Source organism: Triturus cristatus, chromosome 6 (genome assembly GCF_964204655.1).
Source record: "Triturus cristatus chromosome 6, aTriCri1.1, whole genome shotgun sequence".
Taxonomy (NCBI): domain Eukaryota; kingdom Metazoa; phylum Chordata; class Amphibia; order Caudata; family Salamandridae; genus Triturus; species Triturus cristatus.
The window spans coordinates 723,645,599-723,664,809 of record NC_140589.1 but is presented as its reverse complement, the minus strand read 5'-3'; the positions used below and the strand labels follow the sequence as shown (position 1 = coordinate 723,664,809).

Below are 19,211 nucleotides of genomic sequence, written 5' to 3'. Positions count from 1 at the left end.
TATTTATTATGAAAATATGCTTACCAAAATGAACAGAATAGCTCATCATTAAATAAAATGATTCTCGTTTTCACAGGATTACAGAATATGCCAAATAGACCTCTTTACAGAAGCTGACGGGTTGGGATTGGTGACTTCATATTTCGATGACACAGAAGAAGTCCAAGTGTTTGACAGATTACAAAAGACGTGTTCCATAAAAGTCCATTGGGGAGTGTAAGTATTCTGTTATAAACATTCAGCAATATTGTCAGTCACTGTTCTTGCTGCTTAGAAGGTATTCTATTAGGTAAGGTGATAGTTATTTTGCAAATAGTTTTTTCATTCTGAAGGGCAGCTGTTTATATGTTCCCCTAAATAGTTACATCTGTGCAAATACTTGTTGGTTCATTAAAGAAACACTCCTGCTGCTAAGGAGGAGCGATGTTAAACATGCATATGTGATTGCAAAGTTTATATGAATCTTAACTTGCTGATAGAGATAGCAAAAGGTGTGAACACTGGTTCTTAACAATAACTAATGTCTAGTCAAGGGAGTAGCCAGAAAATTAAAGTGACCTCCCACTTTGAAATAAAAACGCATATGGCACAAAGCCGGTGAGCTGACCCCTCCCTAGCAGAGCTCCCTTCTCTCTTACATCCACGCATCTATCCATCCACCCTTTCACCTCCCTTCCACCCACTGATAGCAATTAATTCTTCTTTCCATTCTTACACCCATTCATTTTTTCATGCATTATTCAATCTTTCCTCATTCCATCCATCCATCCTATTATCAATTCATCATCCTTCCATACCCTATGCCATTCATCCACTCTATTCTTTTCACTCTTCCATCCACTTTGCCTTCCATTCGCTCATCCTTTCACCCACTCATTTGTCCATCCATCCTTCCACTCACTCATCTCTTTACTCGAACTTCCTTTCCCCTGCCCATCCACCTATCCATCCCTTTACTGTGTCATCCTTTTACCTGTCCATCCACCTATCAATTAATTATCTCCCCCATCCATCCATGCATCTATTTACTGGGCCATCCTTTAACCTCTCTATCCACCTACCCATTCACTCAGTCTTTAGTTCATTCATCCATCTAGCTCTAGCTAAATATTCACCCACCCACTTTCATCCAGTCATTCATCCACCTACCAATGCCTCCATCGTTCCCTCCTCCCTTCCTCCTGCATTATATTCAATATTTATTCCTTCTTTCCATTTTCTATTTACCAAATTTTGTTTTTCCTTGCCCCACTTGCTCTTCTATTGATGCTGTATTCCTTCATAGTGTTAATTCTGAGATTTTGTCTGCCAGTTGCAGACAGAAGAGGCCCATAAAGAGACCCAACCCCGCTGTAGCTACCAAAGCGGTGGGTTCACGACGCCCATGTATCCAGTCATGCCATTTTTCAGCATAATTACGAATTTACCAAATTAGCCACATAGTCCACTTTCTACTAAATAGCTTATAGATTTTAACAAAAAATTCTGCTTGGTTCAATGTTTCAAAAGTTTCTAAAAATGCACCACCTGGTGCTGCTGTGTATCAGATAGTTTGCAAAGATTGACCGGTCACCGTTAAGATGCTGATTTCCTTATTTAGGTACAAGTGATGTTTAATTGTTTGCTCAGACAGTAGTAATGTTTAATGGAATGACAAAATAGCGAAATAATACTGCCCAAGAGTGTGTCGCATTATACAGCATAAATTTAGTCACCCGAGCCACGTTATGTAGTTTTCCAATGTCTTTTGATAACCCACACTTGTTGAATAAGAATTTCTGTAGAGTAAAACTTTGAGTAAAACGCACAGAAAGATTTCTTACCAACTCCTAAAGCAGGTACTGATTTTCATCTGCTTCTGCAAATCCTCATTACCTATTTTGGTTTTCAGGCTCCTAGGATGAATGAAAATTACCATGAAAATCCTATGTAGCTTACTAAAGAGTTTTAGGACTGTCTTCCGAGTCTCTGACTACACACGTCATTTGTTACATTTAACATGAGATGTAGCTAGCTGATTATGCACTCAGAACTTATATTTATAAGAAGAATTGCATCTCTACAAAGGCTGGTGTCAATGATTTCTTTATACATGAAAGTGATGTTATCAAGAACCCCTGTCGACCAAGGCTCGTGATGGGAGCTGAAACGCGTCGGGGTCAATGTGAGGACTGCACACTGCCACTTTTGATGTATGAATATATCATTTGGAACTCGAAATTTGTGAGTAGCACCATAAGGCAGAGAGTTTGATCAGAAGGATAGGAGCAGAATCAGCTGAGTGCCTTGTCAGTGTTACTAAGAGTGAAACCTTTAAATATACAGGTAGGAGTGAGTGATGACTGCATCAAATTCAGCTGATAGATTTAGGTGTATTAAAATAGACTGTTACACTGAGTTGATGTAAGGAAATTAGCATCATTAGAGAGTGCAGTTGTAGAGTGGAGAGCTCAAACCTGATTGTAGTCAAATAGGTTTTGGGAGTTCAGAAATATGTCTTGAACTGTTTAGCTGAAGACAAGGCCTCCTAGGTTTTAGAGAAAAAAAGGAAGTTGGCAAAGAGGATGGTAGTTGATTGGGGTAGATAGGTCAGCAGTTATAATTGTGATATACAATTAATTTGCAATAAGAGCAGCTCAAGTATACAAATAAGCATCATCATTACATAGCATGACTTGTAGCAGTATGTCAATAAGGAATGAGATACGTTATGTTAAAACACACTCATTCTGTTAAACGTTTGATGTTAAAGGTTACTTTTTCAGACATAATTTGATGGCAGGCTTCAAGTTGCCTATTGCGCACCGCGGCCTCTCACGCTGATGTCACTCAAATGATAGGAATTCTAAAGACCTCTTTTCAGAGGTTCATACACTCATGTGTTCATGACATCAAATTGCTCATGATGGAATTTAGAGGCTTCCGACTCAAGTCTAGAGACTTGGCTGTGCAATATTGATGCAAGGTTTATGCCTTTGATTGATCTTCTCAGACTGTGAAAGGTATTGTATCCCACTAATACAAAATGCGAAGTGGGTCGCACACCGCTCGTCATACTAGCAAATAGCCCCATAGGATTCTGGAGGATGTAGTGACAGCGGCGGGTACACCTATGCCACGAGTAAAAAGTTTAAAATGCCATCCCTGGACACGTGTTTCGAGGTAATTGCCTCTCGTCAGCAGGGAGTAGGTACGTATGCGGGGTGCTGTAGACTGCCAAAATTTTTTTATCAGGTATAGTACCTCTCACGGCGCGCGGGTGCGGGATCCGGGCTCGTCAACCCATAGCTCAGGGAGCTTTAAATACAAAATGCGAAGTGGGTCGCACACCGCTCGTCATACTAGCAAATAGCCCCATTGTATCCCACTAATGTCAAGGAGCACAAGCTGCTGTGTATCCTAGCTTATGTACTAGAGCAAAATTGTGTATCTACAGCTATATGAACAGCTGTCTGGTTAGGCCGTTGTTTCCGACGCATTTTGTCTAGAGTTTACATATGCATCTATTCCTTTTAGGAACAACAGTAGATGGGTTTGTTACAAGCTACCTAGGAGGTCATGGCTACAAGTCTCATAAAGGGCATAGTTGATCAGATTCTCCAGTGTATTATATGGGGCAATGCCTTTCTGTCCCTAGAATTTGTCATTCCTGTATATGATGTAAATGGCCACTTCCAAAGCGATCACATGAATTGTACCTGATCTTGCAGAGAGCTCTGTGCCTGATAATCATATACTAAATAGGTTGTGCTGGCAAGATCAGGATTGGAAATGTACAGATATTTTCCAAAAGGGCAGAGCCATAATAGAATGAAAAAGTATCTCTAGAACACCAGTCATTCACCCTGTGTGTTCAGATATTTACACCTGGAGTCTTCGCTCAATACTTAGTCTTAAGATGCACACATCGCCTGTCAGCAAGCAAAGGCATTGGGCTCCACATCAACATTCTAGAGCACAAGTACTCTTCTTGGAGCTTGCATTGTTTTTCCTGCCATTCCTTGGAAAGTAGTGTTACTAGAAGCTGGTGACAACAGTGTTATGTTTATAAGCAAGCAATGCCATTCACACAATCCATCTATGCTGGCTGACTCGTGGACCTGTTGGTCTGAGCAGCAAGCAAGAGATTCTTCATGAAATCTGTTCATAAGGTGCAACCCATAGGTGTAGGTAGAAAAGATGAGCAGGCTTTATGCACCCCACACAATTGGCAGCTTCACTCCAGTGGATCTTTGCTTACAAGTCGGAACCCTTCAAAGGGACCCCTGTTGGCACTTACTGTTGTTGCCTCCTTGACACCTATTTGCTTCCAATACCAGTCACTCTTAGATATCCACGAGTTAAGGTGCAGAGGCTGTCGCAAGACATTCTAGATTATCATCTTTTGAGAGATACATCTTTTGATTTTTGGATCAGTTTTTGTCCAAGGGCAGAATCCGACATCTACATCAGGACTGTGGGCCCTGTGTCGCTATAAAGAAGTACAGGTTCTCCAACTCACTCGTCATAGCTGCACTTTATGGTTGGCTTGCTTAGGATCCAGCATATGTCTCTTTGAACCTGTCTGATGAGGCCTTGTCGGCCCACCAGTGGCTAAGTCACAATACAAGATTGCGCGCAATCTCTGTTACTGTAAAGATAGATCTTGCCCTTTTATCTTGCCTCGTTAGTTTAACATTTTCTAGCCATGTGGATTCAAGTACTAAAGGCATCCAGTGACAATAAAGTTCTTACTTGCCAAACATCTGTTTACATTATCATCATTCTCAAGTGCAAAATTTAAATTAACTTTTAATCACTCTGAGCCTCATTCTCTTTTGCAGTAGGGTCAGTGTGATACTGAAGACTTAACCCCTCATTTATTTCTTAGTGTTTTCACTGGATTATCAATTTATAAATCTGTCTCATGCTTCCTTCACTCGGTACCACGCCTCAACTACTGAAGACACACTTTAATGCTTGAACATCACAAGGGCTATGGGATTTTATTTTGTTCATTAAAAAAATATTTTGTCTGTCTGCTGTCATGTTAGGTTATTCCCCATGACAGACTGGCTGGCTTGTGAATTATCCTCCTGTGTCTTTAAATGCCATGCTTTTAGAAGTTCTGCATACCTGCTTTGTCAAATCAAAGGTGGCTTTTCTTGCTTTCCAAAGGCCTGCTTCCATTTATGTATTCTATAGTGCAGCACCATGGGTGACGTCATATGCTTTCTAAAATTGCTACTCTTTGGACTTTGGTTCCAGGCATATGGACATTTAGTTAGATCTGTTTAAGTGAATCACTCTAGTCCGAGGTATTCGTCTGTAATCTTCTATCATTGTGTGAACGAATAAGCTGGTAATAGGAGCTCGTAAGAAGTATATGTCTGTTGTCCTAAAACCCAGAGATGACCAACTATATACTCAGCATCCTCCTTGTGTCGACCAAGTTGGGGTACAACACTACCGCCTTGAGTCTACCTAATCAAGTAGACTGGTGAGATACAATAGGGATGTCTAACCACTGCTGGTGGCCGAAGCGTTTGCAAAAATAAACTCTGTATGTAAATATGTTTCTTCTGTTTAACGTTGTCCTCTTTTTCAGTGCAGTCAGCTAGTTTGTTGAGTTTTCATATATCACAATTGGGGAGTTTTTAAAACTAACTGTCTTATTTTGAATTTCGTTGATGGGATTATCCGTCACAAACGTGCATTATATCCTCTGACACTTGTAATACGGCGGGCGGGGTATCCGTCACGTTCGGACGGCGCATGCTGTCCTCCAAACTTTAACTAAGGCCACGAATACAGAAGATACAAACATTGACAAGAAATATATTGTTATTGAATTTGTGCATCTCCTAGTGTTAGACTCTTAAACATAATAAAAAGCTCTTCTCACCCAGTGTTACAAAATATTAAAATTAACTGGGTAGCTTCTTTATTCTGTCATAGGTGACTCCTATCTAAAGCTGCAGTGTTGCTGCCCAAAAGTTTACGTACATTTTAGAAAGCAAAGGTGTATGTTAGGCCATACTCAAGCAGTAAATCTTGTCCTGTGTCCAATAGGAATCCTGTTTCAAGAGGTATTCGATTGATTCTTGTGAAATGAGTCATGGCACAGTGTTCATTCCTTGCATAGCAGAACCTCACGGAGATATTTGTGTCTAACTTGGCAGATGCTGGAATGGTTAACGCCTAATTTTGTACTTCGTGAATGTAGCCTCTGCAGAGTTGCACAACCTCTGGGAAACTTCAGTACCCTGTTAAATACTGAATAAAGTTGTCGCATCACAAATGCACAAAAGGCAGTGTGCTATGTGTGCATAAAATGACCTGCTACCCAGCCACTCTCTTATACCGTGCCACTTAAGACAGGTTCTAGAACTTGTTCTATCTAATGATTCTCGAATTCTAGAACACATGATTGTACAGTTTGCACACATATTTACACTTTGACTAAAAGAGGTATCAGGCTAAGGTCTTTAGGCATTTACAGAAAGATTTGAATATAAAGGTGCAAATTGTTTCAGTCCCGATGTTAATTAGGTTAGAAGCGTGCAGCGGGCTGTGCACGTTTACCATTTGATTGATAGATGTGAACACTTGTAGTGTAGGGGTAGGCATACAGGTCACCTATGTTATATGTATGCATTGGCTAGCATAGGTAAACATTTAGAATCAGAGTTGTTATTGCGCTATAGGCTATGCACGTTTACCAGTTGGCTAACAAAGGGATCTGTTCTTGAAGGTCGTCTGTATTTAACATTCGAGTATGAGGTCAAGCACAATTGTACATTTATTTCTGGACTTTGAGCGGTTTTATGTTTGAATATTTTTAGACATTTTGCATGATTTATCATTTCTCCGTGCTGTTGCTGTAAATTGACTGCACATTAGGGACGTTTAAAAAAATATCAAAGCTTTTCCTTTTTCTTAGAACAATTATTTCTTAGAAAGGTCGGTTTTACCAAGTATTAAGATTGTTTGAAACTTCTCTTTAGACATGTCTAGCATCGTTCGGCAAATGTTTAACGTATGCTCCGTTATTCGGGGAGACCTTTTAATCTGCCTCACTGGCTGTGGTGATGGTTTACAGCTATAGTCAAGGATCCGGTGTAGCTCACTCCTAATCTGACTTATTTGTTTTATTTATTTATTTTGAGTTTTATAGAGTGCAAACTTGACCCGTTAGGGTATCGGAGCGCTTTAAAGTAATCAGCAGCAGTATACAAAGACTTGGAGGGGGGTGGGGGGTCTGGAAATAAAGGGATAAAAAGGAACAAAGTACAATTACATTTACAGTTCACAAGGAAACGAGAGTCCCAAAGTCAATGGTGGGAAGCCCAGAGGTGCCAGGAGGATAGCGCCTGTGTACTCCCGGGAATGCATAGAAAGGAGATGGGGCAAGATGTCATCTCTGGGTGAAATAACAAGCAGAGTTTAGGCGAGGAATTTGCTCATTAGGACGGTTTTGGCATCTTTTTGGAAGCGAGCCAGCGACTGGATTATTCTGATGGCAGGCGGGAGTGAGTTCCATATTCTTGGTGCGGCCCCAGAGAAGGCCCGGTTGTAAGTTTTCTTTTTCCTAAACTGTGCAGGTTGGAGCAGGAGGTCTCTGGAGGTCCGTGAGTTTCTGGTCCCTCAAGATAACACGAGTTTCTGGGCAAGATATGCAGGGGAGTTTGTGTATAATGCCTTGTGCGTGATACATGCCATTTTGAGTTCGATTCTGGCCTGTAGAGGAAGCCAGTTCAGCGCTTTCAGATGTGGTGAGATATGGTCGAACTTCCTTGAGCCTGTTAGAAGCCTGGCGGCCATGTGGAGGCATGCTTTCAAAGGTGCCAGCGAGATATTGGGTAAACCAGAGAGGGTAGAGCAGCCATATTCCAGTCTAGAGATGACTAGTGCCTGGACTGCCATTTTCAGGTCGGGAGTGTCGAGGAAGGGTTTCAGTTTCCTTCGATAGCTCAGTTTGAATCTGGCTGATTTAACCATTGAGTTGATGTGGTCCTGCATGTTCAAGTTGCCGTCCAGGGTTATTCCGAGGGATTTGTCCGAGTCCACGATGGTTGGAGGGCAGTTTAAGGCTGTGATGGCATTGATCAATATCTGAGTCTCAGGGTTGGTTTTGGGTGGGGATATTAGAAGAAATTCTGTCTTATTTGTGTTGAGTTTGAGTTGCTTGGATGAGAGCCATTGGACAGTCAGTTTCAAGGCTTCATTCATGGAGAGAATCTCCTCGATGGAGGAGATCTTGATGTAGATCTGGGTGTCGTCAGCATACATGTGGTACGAGATATTCACGGTGTGTAGAACTTCTCCAAGCGGTTCTAGGTAAAGGTTGAAGAGGGTGGGGGACTTGGTTGAACCTTGGGAGACTCCAACCGTGACCGGGGAAGGAGCAGTCAAATTGCAGTTAATCAGGAATCTCTGCGATCGGTTATGGAGGAAGGACCTAAACCATTCCAGGACCGAGCCACCCATTACCATCCTGAGTTTGAGGCGTTCAAGAAGTTTCTCAAGGTTGACCGTGTCGAAGGCCGAGGACAGATCGGGAGGATTAGGAGGTTTTGGCGTGGTCTAGGGCTTGGAGGGCATCATCCACAATGTGGAGAATGGTGGTTCCCGTGCTGTGCCTGGGCCTGAAACCGGTTGGTAAGTCATCTAGTAGGTGGAAATTGGTGATGCGTTGGCTCAACTGCTGTTGCACACACTTCTCCAGAACTTTAGATAAGAGTGGGATGTTAGAGATAGGTCTAAAGTTGTCAGGGGAGGCAGGATCCAGTGATGTTTTTTTTAGGATGAGGAGGACTTGGCCGGCTTTCAGCGAGTCGGGTATGGATCCCTGAAAAAGGGAGGCGTTTATTATTGCAGTCCAGCTAGGAATGATAGACTGGGCTGCGGCAGCTAGGCAATTAGTGAGGAGTGGGTCATTGAAGTGGTTGTTTGGGTTTAAGGTGGAAAGGGTTTCCGAGACGGCGTGTTCGTCATAGCTTTTGAAGTCGGTCCAGTGTGCTTGGTTCTTGGGTGAAGCCTGTGGAGGCGTCACGGAGGGGGGGGGGGGGGGCGGGGGCAGTTCCGGAAGGGGTTGAGAGTAAGTGGCGGATCTAAGTACGTTTCCTAAGGCTGTGATTTTGTCAGAGAAAAGGCAGGAGAATTCCTCAGAGGATATTAGTGACTTGAGGGTTTCTTTCGATGTTTTGGCCACTTTGTTTGATTGGTGTTTGACCAGTTCGAGTAGCTTGCGGGGTCTGTTCTTGACGTTCCCCCAGTTCAGATCTGAAGAATTCTTTTTTTGAGTTGAGGATGTTTCTGTTGTAGGTATTTCTGGCCTGACGGAGAAGTTTCCGATGTGCGGCAGGCGGCAGAGGGGTGCTGTCTCCAGATTCTTTCTGACTGACCGCCGGAGGGATCTCCTCTCGCTGTTGAGGGACCCATTGAACCAGGGGTTTCTGTCTTTGATTTGGGTTCTTTTTCATTTTTGCGGAGCAAGGTCATCAAGAATGTTAGTTATAGTTACAGAGTAATGATCATTAAGGTCACCAATGTGATGTGAGGGGGGGGGGGGGCAGGTCAGACTTGCATTGAGCTGCCAGTTCACTGGGATCCAAGTTTTTGGTGTATCTAACCCAGCGTTTGGGGCTCACCTGTTGCGGTGCTCTAGTCGTCTGGGTGTCAGGTAGTAGGAAGGTGATAGCATGGTGGTTGGACCAGTCACAAGGGTCTATAGCGGTAAGTTTGACTGTTGGTTCCTTAGCAATGATCCAGTCTGAGGTGGCGCCTTTTCAGTGTGTGGGGAGTGAGCAGACTTGGGTTAGGGCCTGTGCAGCTAGGAAATCTTTGATAGCGTTGACATGCGGATCCTTGGGGTCGTTCCAGTGCAGGTTGAAATCACCAAGGAAAATATCTTTGGAGTTGGCGGAGACTTTGGCTGTGATGAGTTCTATGAGATGGTCGGTAAAGGCGTCATTAGTGCCTGGGGGTGGTAAAAGATGTGCAGATTGCACAGTTGAGTGGTGTTGTTGCATATGGAGAGTGCTAGGTATTCACAGGAGTCTGTGGAATCTGCCAGGAGTTCCATGACACAGAGCCTAAACGTGAGTCTGTGCTAAGGGTTCCTTAAATCTGTGCTTTGTGGCTCTGGAAAGTAGGTCAAGAAAAAGTTATTTTTAAGTAAAGAGGATGCTAGGATCATCAATGCACTCGAGTTGGTAACCATTCAATCATATGTGCTGCTTTCACCCACCCAAGACATGGAGCCATACTTAACATGGAAAAAGGCACTGAAACTTAGATTTTATCACACAGGGTTAAGAGTGAATACAATTCATGACCTAATGGCCTTTCCTTTTCCTGGCATCTGGTGCGCGTCACTACCTTGTTGCCCATACAATGGGAGGTCACGCCAGTCAACTAAGAACTTTATGCTATTTTGCACCTTGTATACCTCTTTTAGAATACAGTTCCTTCGCCATATACGTATCAGAGAATATTTTAATACTCCTCAAAAGGGCTTGTACTATTTACAGCGTCTTGAGTCTCCTGATATTTTTCCAGTCCTGAATTTTATTATCAAGCGATGAGATGAAGGAAGAAATATGCACTGTTATTCATGTTTGTGACTTTGATGCAAGTTCACCTTCATTGTTTAATATAGTTTTGGTTGGCATTAAGGGATGTCTCTAGCAATGTGAAATTTGGGTGTGAACAATTTTGTAGGGCTGTTTGTATAATTTATTATTTTAAGGAGGGCAAAATATTTTTGCTTAATCATAATATTTCATTATGATTTTATTTTAAGTGTGAAATTTTTGTACGCGATTTCATTGTGCTTTCATGGTCAATATTGACCGAATAAAGATGATGATGATGTTTCTGAAAGGTACCTTTGATTAACAGAGGTATTCAGTGGAAATTCATCTTTCAAGCTTGAGCAGCAGGACTTATCTTTACTCTTGTATATGGTTGTGTTGTGTCAGATCAGCCCTTCATTTAAAATGAGGCGTTGGAAAACACTTTGATTTTTTTCAAACAATATTCATGGTATTGGGGATCAAGTTACAAGCAGTTTAGATACTCTTCAGTCTACTCATCTTTTCAGTCTCACTTTACTTTGTGAAGTCACTAGGATGACAACCTACTTTGACAATTTGTTTTAACTCAACATTAACGAGAATGAAAATATTAGAGATAAAGTGCTTACCCCAGTAGTTCTCATTCAACATAATTCATTCATTCACCCATGCAATTCAGAATGGCTTGTGGTTGACAGTGTGTTAAAGGCAGCTACTAAGCCTTAATGATAGCAGACACATTAAATTCGGAAACTATCAAACTATAAAGACCTAGTGCAAACTATCATTTTGTACCAATAAATATTTCTTGGCACAAGGGTGACAAAGAGCCGGGGAAAAGGGCTTAAAGAATTTCAACCAAGTGGGAAATTCTCCGGAGGTAAATCTGCAGTGAATGTGCTTTCACTTCAAAAATATTTTCCCATGTAGAGAAGCACTTCCTCGAAACCCGTTTAATTGTTCCCTCCCAATTTCAACCATAGAAATGCAGTCAATCCTGTTGATAATATCAGTACCTACAAACTTACCACTTAGTAAATATTCACCTATAATTGCAGGTTGTCCCACCTTGGTATGTCAACATTTCTGTCCACAGATACGTAGGTATTAATCTGCTTTTACAGGTTGCCTCACGCCAGAATTCCTTCCCCAATGCTATGCTTGCCAGTGCAGCAATTCTGACTTACTGAATGTATGTTGAAAGTGAGAAACCTAAATTGTATACTTTAAATGTAACAAAGCAAAAATTGAAAAAGTAAGACATTTTCTACCTATATAAGTAGCCATAATATTGTTAGCCTATAGTTTTCTGACTTGCTTTTTCAGTCATTAGCAGCAGCGGTCCGTGCAGGTAACATCGGTGGGGCAGTGGGGCCAGGTAAGGGGGGATTTCGAGGAGCGATTCAGAGGGAAAATCTTCCCTCAAAATCCCCCCTTTACCCTGCCCCACCGCTGTTACCTGCACAGGCTGCGGCTGGTCATTAGCCAGACCTAATGGCTTAGCCAGATTTGCCAGTTGCACTGAAATTGCAGTTCAACTGCAGGCGTAGAGTGCGTTGAATCTTATGATCAGTCGGATGAATGAATGTGCTTGCCGGGGACGAATGTGGTTGCTGGGGACACCGAATGGGGTTTCTTCTAATGGAAAACAGTAGAAGAAAGGGCCATTGAGTCCATAGCAATTATTTGGTTGTGCGATAAAGTGATCCAAAATGTCTAGCAGTAAAAAAAGGATTGCTTTTTGTATACAGTACTTGTGTGAGATAAAGTTTTAAGTGTGACAAAAAGTGTGATGTTTGGATTCACTTTTCAGATGTAAACTTGTCAGTCATTCCTTGAAATAGTCATTTCGTAGGTGGCAGGATAAGACACCAAATCAGGTATGTGGTGAGGTGTATACTCCTCTGGGCTGATGTTCTAATCCATGATCTAACTAATACTTTCTCAAAGCACGGCTGAAGAAAGCTGAACTGAACACGCCAACGTTTCAATGGGGCTTACCCAAAGCTCACTGTGTATATAACTTGTAAACATTTGGTGTTGCAGACAAGTACCTTGTCAAAACAGACCTAAAAATACGAAAGAGGATCTCAATATCAAAAACGGAGGAAAAAAATGGTGGTGGTCAAGGTGGGGAGGAGGGCAGGAAAGTCACCCTGTACTGTGTAAAGCAAACAGAAAACAAATCGTGACCCCAGACGAAACCCAAAACATATGTTAAAACAATTATTTTGTTACATACTGTAGTTTTATTATATGAAATAAATGCATGCAATCCAGGTGTGTATTTTCAGTTTATGTTAAACATCGACTTCTCTTTTTGTATATTTTAGATGGCTCATCTATGAAGATGCTGGCTTCCAGGGAGTCCCGTTTATTTTGGAACCTGGAGAATATCCTAATTTGGCATTCTGGGACACTCATGAAGCTTACATTGGTTCCATGAGGCCACTGAAAATGGTATAACATGTATATGTTTGAAATGTTCTATCTAATTTGTATAAGAAGTTATTGGACTGGAGTTTTCAGACCCTGCCCATGACTACATAAACCCAGCAAGTGTAGCATATTATCTGGTATAGTGTTATGGGAGAGGGTGTGGTTGTTTCCAAGTTAGGTGTCTAGTAGCTTTTTTTACTACCACTCAGTTCCACTGTGTGAAATGAAGACCGTAGGCTGTAGTTCACAAGGGGCATCGCCGTACTTAAGATCACTGCAGTAAGTTTAAAATGTAGAAAATAATAAAACACAGTTACTAAAGTAGATAGAAGTTTTAGTAACTATTCAAATATTAACTAAGGTGCAGGCATGATATTTCAGGGGTGCATTCTTGACATACAATAGATGTAAATCACCCCATACTCTTACACAGGCCTAGTATGTCCCATTACAGCCTCAAATGCCCAGCTGCAGTCCAAATGTCACTGGCACCATTAAGAGATACAAAGGTGTGACCTCAGATCCCCTGTCCTAACCATCATATATCCAGGAACAGCTCAAAATCCCAGGTGCAACTATAGTAGCCAAAAGCATAGCTTCAAATAATCAGCCGCTTCCTCAAATGTGCTTTTCATATGGCAAGTACAGATTCATGAAGTTCATGCGTAGCATCAAACGTTCAGCCCAGCCTCTCAATGGACAGAAGTTGCCTTAAATTCCCAGTGCAGTATCTTACTGTGTAGTACAGCCACAAAGGCTGAGTGCATCTTTACAGTTTGTTTGACATGCTGGGGCCCAAGTGGGTGGATCCACACAGTGGTGAGACTCTTTGTAACTAAAACCCCTCGCCTGCAGTGTGAGAAGATGTGCCCTTCAAAAATGTGCATCATTAATGCAGCTTCAGTCTGCAGGGCATTTTATGTTTTGACACTGTGAATCACCCCACGTTACTTTCCGTCTTCCAAACCCTCACAGGGCTCTAGTCAGGCCAGTGGTCCCCTCTTATCTTAGACAGCACTACCAGTTGCATCACTTTAGGTTAGCCCTGGGCATCCTGCTTTCCTCCATATACTCCACCTCCCTGGGTGACGTCATCTCGTCCTTTGGCTTTTCTTCTCTTTACGCCCACGAAACACAAATCTTCTTTCCTATCCTCTTCAGTCACCCATTCTGCCTCACTGCATTACGACTTTGAATGGGTCCTCGTGTCTCCCATGTTGAATGCCTCCAAAGCTGACATCCCTTACTTTGTCTCCTCTTCAACACCTACCCCTCTGCTTGATTGTATCCACTTTCCTCCTCACATTAAACATTATCTCCCCTTCGCCAGAAACCTTCGAGTTTGCTGTAGCCCTTGTATGTGAATGCAGTCATTTATTACTGCCACATCAGCATACTACGAAGTCCTAAATATTAGAAAAATAGACCCATGTCTCCACCTCTGCTTCAACAAGAACCCCTGCTCGTGGGTCTCCCTCAGTTTCCCTTTTCTCCCAGTAGACCGGATTCACTGCTTTGCCACTAGAACCCAATTCAACATACCAGGCGTACAGCCACCATTTCTTTTCGCCATGAAACTTGGTAGCTTTCAGCTAAAAACAGCACTCTCTGCAAACTGACTGTCGTATACAAATTGGTCTGTGGTTCATTTGCGCCTACCTGACCCACTATCCTCACAGCAATTATGCTCTGTCAAGAAGAACTAGACCGCACCTCACCCAGAGATCTGAGTATACCCCACATTCAGTGAGCCCAAATCCATCCAAAATTCCAATTCATGAGACTCAGACAAAATAATATGAAGTACAGTGTGCCAAACTATTGTTATATAGTTGTAATATAGTTGTATCGATTGTCTTGATGTGTTGCTGTCTCCTAATCATAAAACAACTTCTTTGTTCAAAACCTCACTCACATCGCGACTTATTGCTGATCCAAATGTCTTCGCGCTTGTTCCCATTTAAATAAAATAAGTACATTTTAGGGTACCTTGATTTAACTTATGTTGTAATCTTTGCAGGGAAGCATAATATTATTATTATTATTATTATTATTTCTTTTTTTTTCAGGGAAGCATATTAGACTAGCAAGTAGTTCCTCCCAGACTTAGATGGAGCAGATTGTTTTTTCCGGTCAGAGATGTTCACAATAAATGTTTGTATTTCAGAGACATCAGAAAAAAAGCCTTCTTTAGGCCATTTTTTGATATTCTGTTGTGGCACCCAAAAAATAAGAAATTCAAGAGCGATGGAAAATTTGATTAGTCTTGTACACTGTATTATACAAAATATGTTCTGGCAGACCTTAAAATCAGTTTAGAGAGCTTCCGTAATATACTTTAGGGAGAGCTTCCGTAATATACTTTAGGCATTTCCTTTCATAGGTGACAGCAACAAATTAGCGAGAGAAAAATAGGCATTGCGAAAACATCTCATAGTTAATATTATTTTTGAAGCCAGTAAAGCTCCCAGAGGACTCTGATACTAAGTGTGTTTAAAGAAAGTAACACTGTTCTTATTTTTTATAGGGTGGCCGTAAAGTAGAGATACCAAATGAGCCGAAGGTAAAATATTGTGTGCACAGTATTGTCTGTACCATATAATCATGATAGTGTATTGGCATGTGGGTTTAGTTTGCTATTATTTGTATTTGTGTTCAGACTTAGTGTTTCCTTTCATTGAATGAAAAAAATACAGAATTTTAAAACAAATTCTTATAATGTAATGACATAAAATTACATTAGAAGTAGTGCATGTGAGGAAAAATATTTCTTTACGCACCTTAATGGATTTTACATATAGGTGGGTTTTTCTTTACTATATATACTTCACAATGTAATAATATACGCAAGCTGAATATTTGAAACAAGCCTTTTAACTAAACTTTGAGATAAAAAAAATTGATAAGAATTGATGAGGAAACAACCATTTAGCATGGGAAATATTTTGGATACATAAATGTCAATGTTATTCTAGAGGATTTTAGAAGAAGAACAAAAATGTGTGGTGAAGTAACAAAATGCAGCAGCTGGGACAAGATGCCTCCCATTCAACACACCAGCCATGTACTCACAGAATTTATTTGCTTTTAACAACCTTACAAAAATATCACTCTGATAGTGAAATCACCAGAGAAAGTTGGTCATGAATTTTCTTGAATATGCCAGCAAGTCACGCTGTTCCTGGATAGTGTTTTCAATGCAGTTTCCTTATGGATTTCTCAAATGTTGCTCTGCTTTGGGTTGGTGCTCCTTTTCCATCAACTGCACTAAACATGCTGGGTGGCAAATGAAAGAATGGATTGTTTTTTGTTATTTTATTTTTTATTATAAAGGACAGAACAATGGTGTGATTTAGAGTTGAGTGGTGATGTAATGTCCTCTGATTTCTGAAGAAAATGCTTAATCTAGAGTAGATCCCATCGCTGTGGTTAAAGAAACTCCTATGGTGCATTCTCCAGCTGGATTTAGTACTTCAAGAAACCAGAGGAGTTTTAATTGCCAACCAACTCTGCATCAGGACCTGAATGTTTAGCCATAGTCTGAAACTCACGTATCTGTGTTGTGCATTGGTGTGCAGATGTTTTCACCGGATGTTCATTAGTCTTTGGGTTAACTGATATTTTTGTTTCAATTCCGGCTAGATATTTGTTTATGAAAAGCCTTTCTTTGAAGGGAAAGAATTGGAACTGGATGGTGAAATGTTCAACATTGCTGAGGACCAAATTAAGTCTGGAGATGAACAGTCTGAAGAAGGGCAGTTGTCTTCCTTTGCAACAGTGTCATCAATAAGAGTTTTAGGTGGAATGTAAGTAAAGATGGTTCAATTGAAGTCTTTTGAATAATGTTGGGAATATTTAGCTGACTCTCGTCATAATGATTTTCTTTCAGTTTCTCACCAGTTTAACTTTCCTCTAAGTACTTACTGTACCTTTTGGAACATGCCAATTTTATTTACACGTGAAGAATGCTACTTCTATTTCCATTCAAGTATACTCAATGGCAAGAGAAAGCTATGTATCCGATACAATTAGGCTTATCTAAATCTTGTAACTTTACTTGAACCTTACCATACCTCATTAGCCTAAACATTCATTTTGATAAGGTAATATTTAATAGGGTCACTGTGGTCCATATGCTCTCTGTCCATATGCTCTCTGGTGCTGTAGGGTAGTATATGTGTCCTTACGTTCATGAGTTCCTGTTTTGCAATCATAGTGGTACGTTGTAGCATGAAAATGGCTCCGATTCATAGGAGATTGAGAATACTGGAAAGTTATTGCATTCTCTTCTGGCTTATGCTCAGCTCCTTGGGTGTTCATGAAGTGCATGTCACTGAACGCTGTTCTTTTCAGGACTTTATGTGATGCAAGTGACTCTTGGCTAAGTTATGGTCCCATCAAGACATGATGTTTTTAATGGGTGGGGATTTGGTTGGTGCTTTTTGAATGGATATTTTTATCTTGGCCAGTAGTGGTAACCTCTAGGAATGTTTTTTCTTGCTTCCCAAGATGGGCTGGTTTCAGAAGAGGTACCTAATCCAACATTACACGTTTCAGGACTGGTTCATTTTCTAAAGAGCTAAAAGAAAGTTTCTTTGAGGTGGTATCATTTTACAGCCCTTATCTACAATTTTTAAATGTTATCATGACCAGTACTAGTAGGTTGTCATACCTTATCAATGGCATGTAGTCACAAGAAGAGTTTAATCTACAGAACAAATTTTGAACCTCAGGGTTTCCTTACTTCCTTATCAGTGGCTTGTGGTCACCATAGAAGTTCAAGGGATGTCTAAATACTAGACTTTCACATAATTTTCTCTTCTCTTGATAACTAGATCACTTTACGTTGACATTTATTTGGCCTGTGCCTAAAGTCATTGAAGTTGGTGGTGACATGTATTTTCTTATGTGTTAAACGTCTTCCTATGTTAGCTAGATGGTGTTGGAGACCTTTACACCTTTGAGTTCTGGCTGTGTCCCTTACCCATACAATTTTGATGACCGGAAACTGTTTCTTTATAGTAGTCATAAAAGCCACACATAGTCTGTGCATGCATGCTATATGCAGCAACTACATTGTTCCACAGCATGGGTGCATATCTTACTTATTATTAGCACCCCCGCACACCAATCTCAGAAATGTTCCATACCCACAACTTTCATTGCTTAGCGCTCCCATGGACTCAATGGCGCTCTCAATTATTTGCAATGTTAATAAGTATAGAACCAGTTCAGCTCTTGAGTTGAGGAAAGGTGTGTGTTATTTTACTCGTGTTACTTTCTAGTCACAAAGGGAAATATGTGTTTATGTTAACAACTTCTCAAGTGCACAAATACCCATGGGTGTCTCGGTGCTATGGACTGTAAAGATTAGCGGAGGGCTGGCCACTTATTGATTAAATAGCCAAGTTTTTACTTTACTTGTTTTCTGAATGACAGCAAGGTGGCACTGGTCTTGATTTGTAGGGGGAGCAAATTCCATAGTTTAGCCGTGGCCACTATAAATATTCTATCACCCCAGCTGACTTTTTTTGTTCTGGGGACGATCAGAAGATTGGCGTCTGCTGAGCGCGTATGCTAGAAAAGCTTTTTTCAGGTATTCAGGTCCTATACTATGAACTGCCTTGTAGGCAGAAAGAGCATATTCCGTTCCATTCTGGGTCTATATGATTAAGATTTTCAGAATGTTCACTTGGGTGACGGCATTGTAAGAGGCTCTGTGCATCTATTGATTGTAATCAGTAGATTTACATGTGCTTTATTGTCTCACTGCACTGAAACCATAAACAAAACTTTCCATGTGCCATAGGAAGCCAACTTCTTTGTCTCAACACAGCTAACATATTTACTCACACCTGGCCCAAATGGCAGCCACTCTTTGACTGCAAAATAAAGCTTCCTATTCACCACTATGCAGCTGTGTCTGTGGGAAGTGCTGAACCAGTAGTCAGCCCATTAATTGAAGCCCATCTCAGTGTATTCATCCCTCCAGCAATTTCTTTTAGACCATGCGTAGGAAGGAGTGCATTACTCTCCACTCTGCCATTGACAAAGAAGCCCTAGATATTGGATATATCTCAGAAGATCTTCCTTTTGGTGCTCTATATTAAATTGTGTGGCACTCAGCCAGCCTGTAACAAGTTTGAACAGATGCCCACAAACAACCCTTGAACAATAGTTCAGCCAAGGAGTTCTTTCCTTCATCTTCCACTG

The 19,211-nt window shown here is 41.1% G+C and overlaps 1 protein-coding gene across 5 annotated transcripts in view; it reads left to right on the top strand.

Annotated features, from left to right (window-relative positions):
- Window positions 1–19,211, top strand: part of CRYBG1 (crystallin beta-gamma domain containing 1) — a 901,344-nt gene that overhangs the window by 722,312 nt on the left and 159,821 nt on the right. For all 5 annotated transcript variants that reach the window (XM_085611232.1, XM_085611231.1, XM_085611233.1 and 2 more), the window contains 4 exons: window positions 77–216; window positions 12,893–13,019; window positions 15,526–15,561; window positions 16,641–16,804. In XM_085611232.1, the coding sequence (XP_085467358.1) occupies window positions 77–216; window positions 12,893–13,019; window positions 15,526–15,561; window positions 16,641–16,804 (467 nt within the window). The remainder of the gene's footprint in view (window positions 1–76; window positions 217–12,892; window positions 13,020–15,525; window positions 15,562–16,640; window positions 16,805–19,211) is intronic.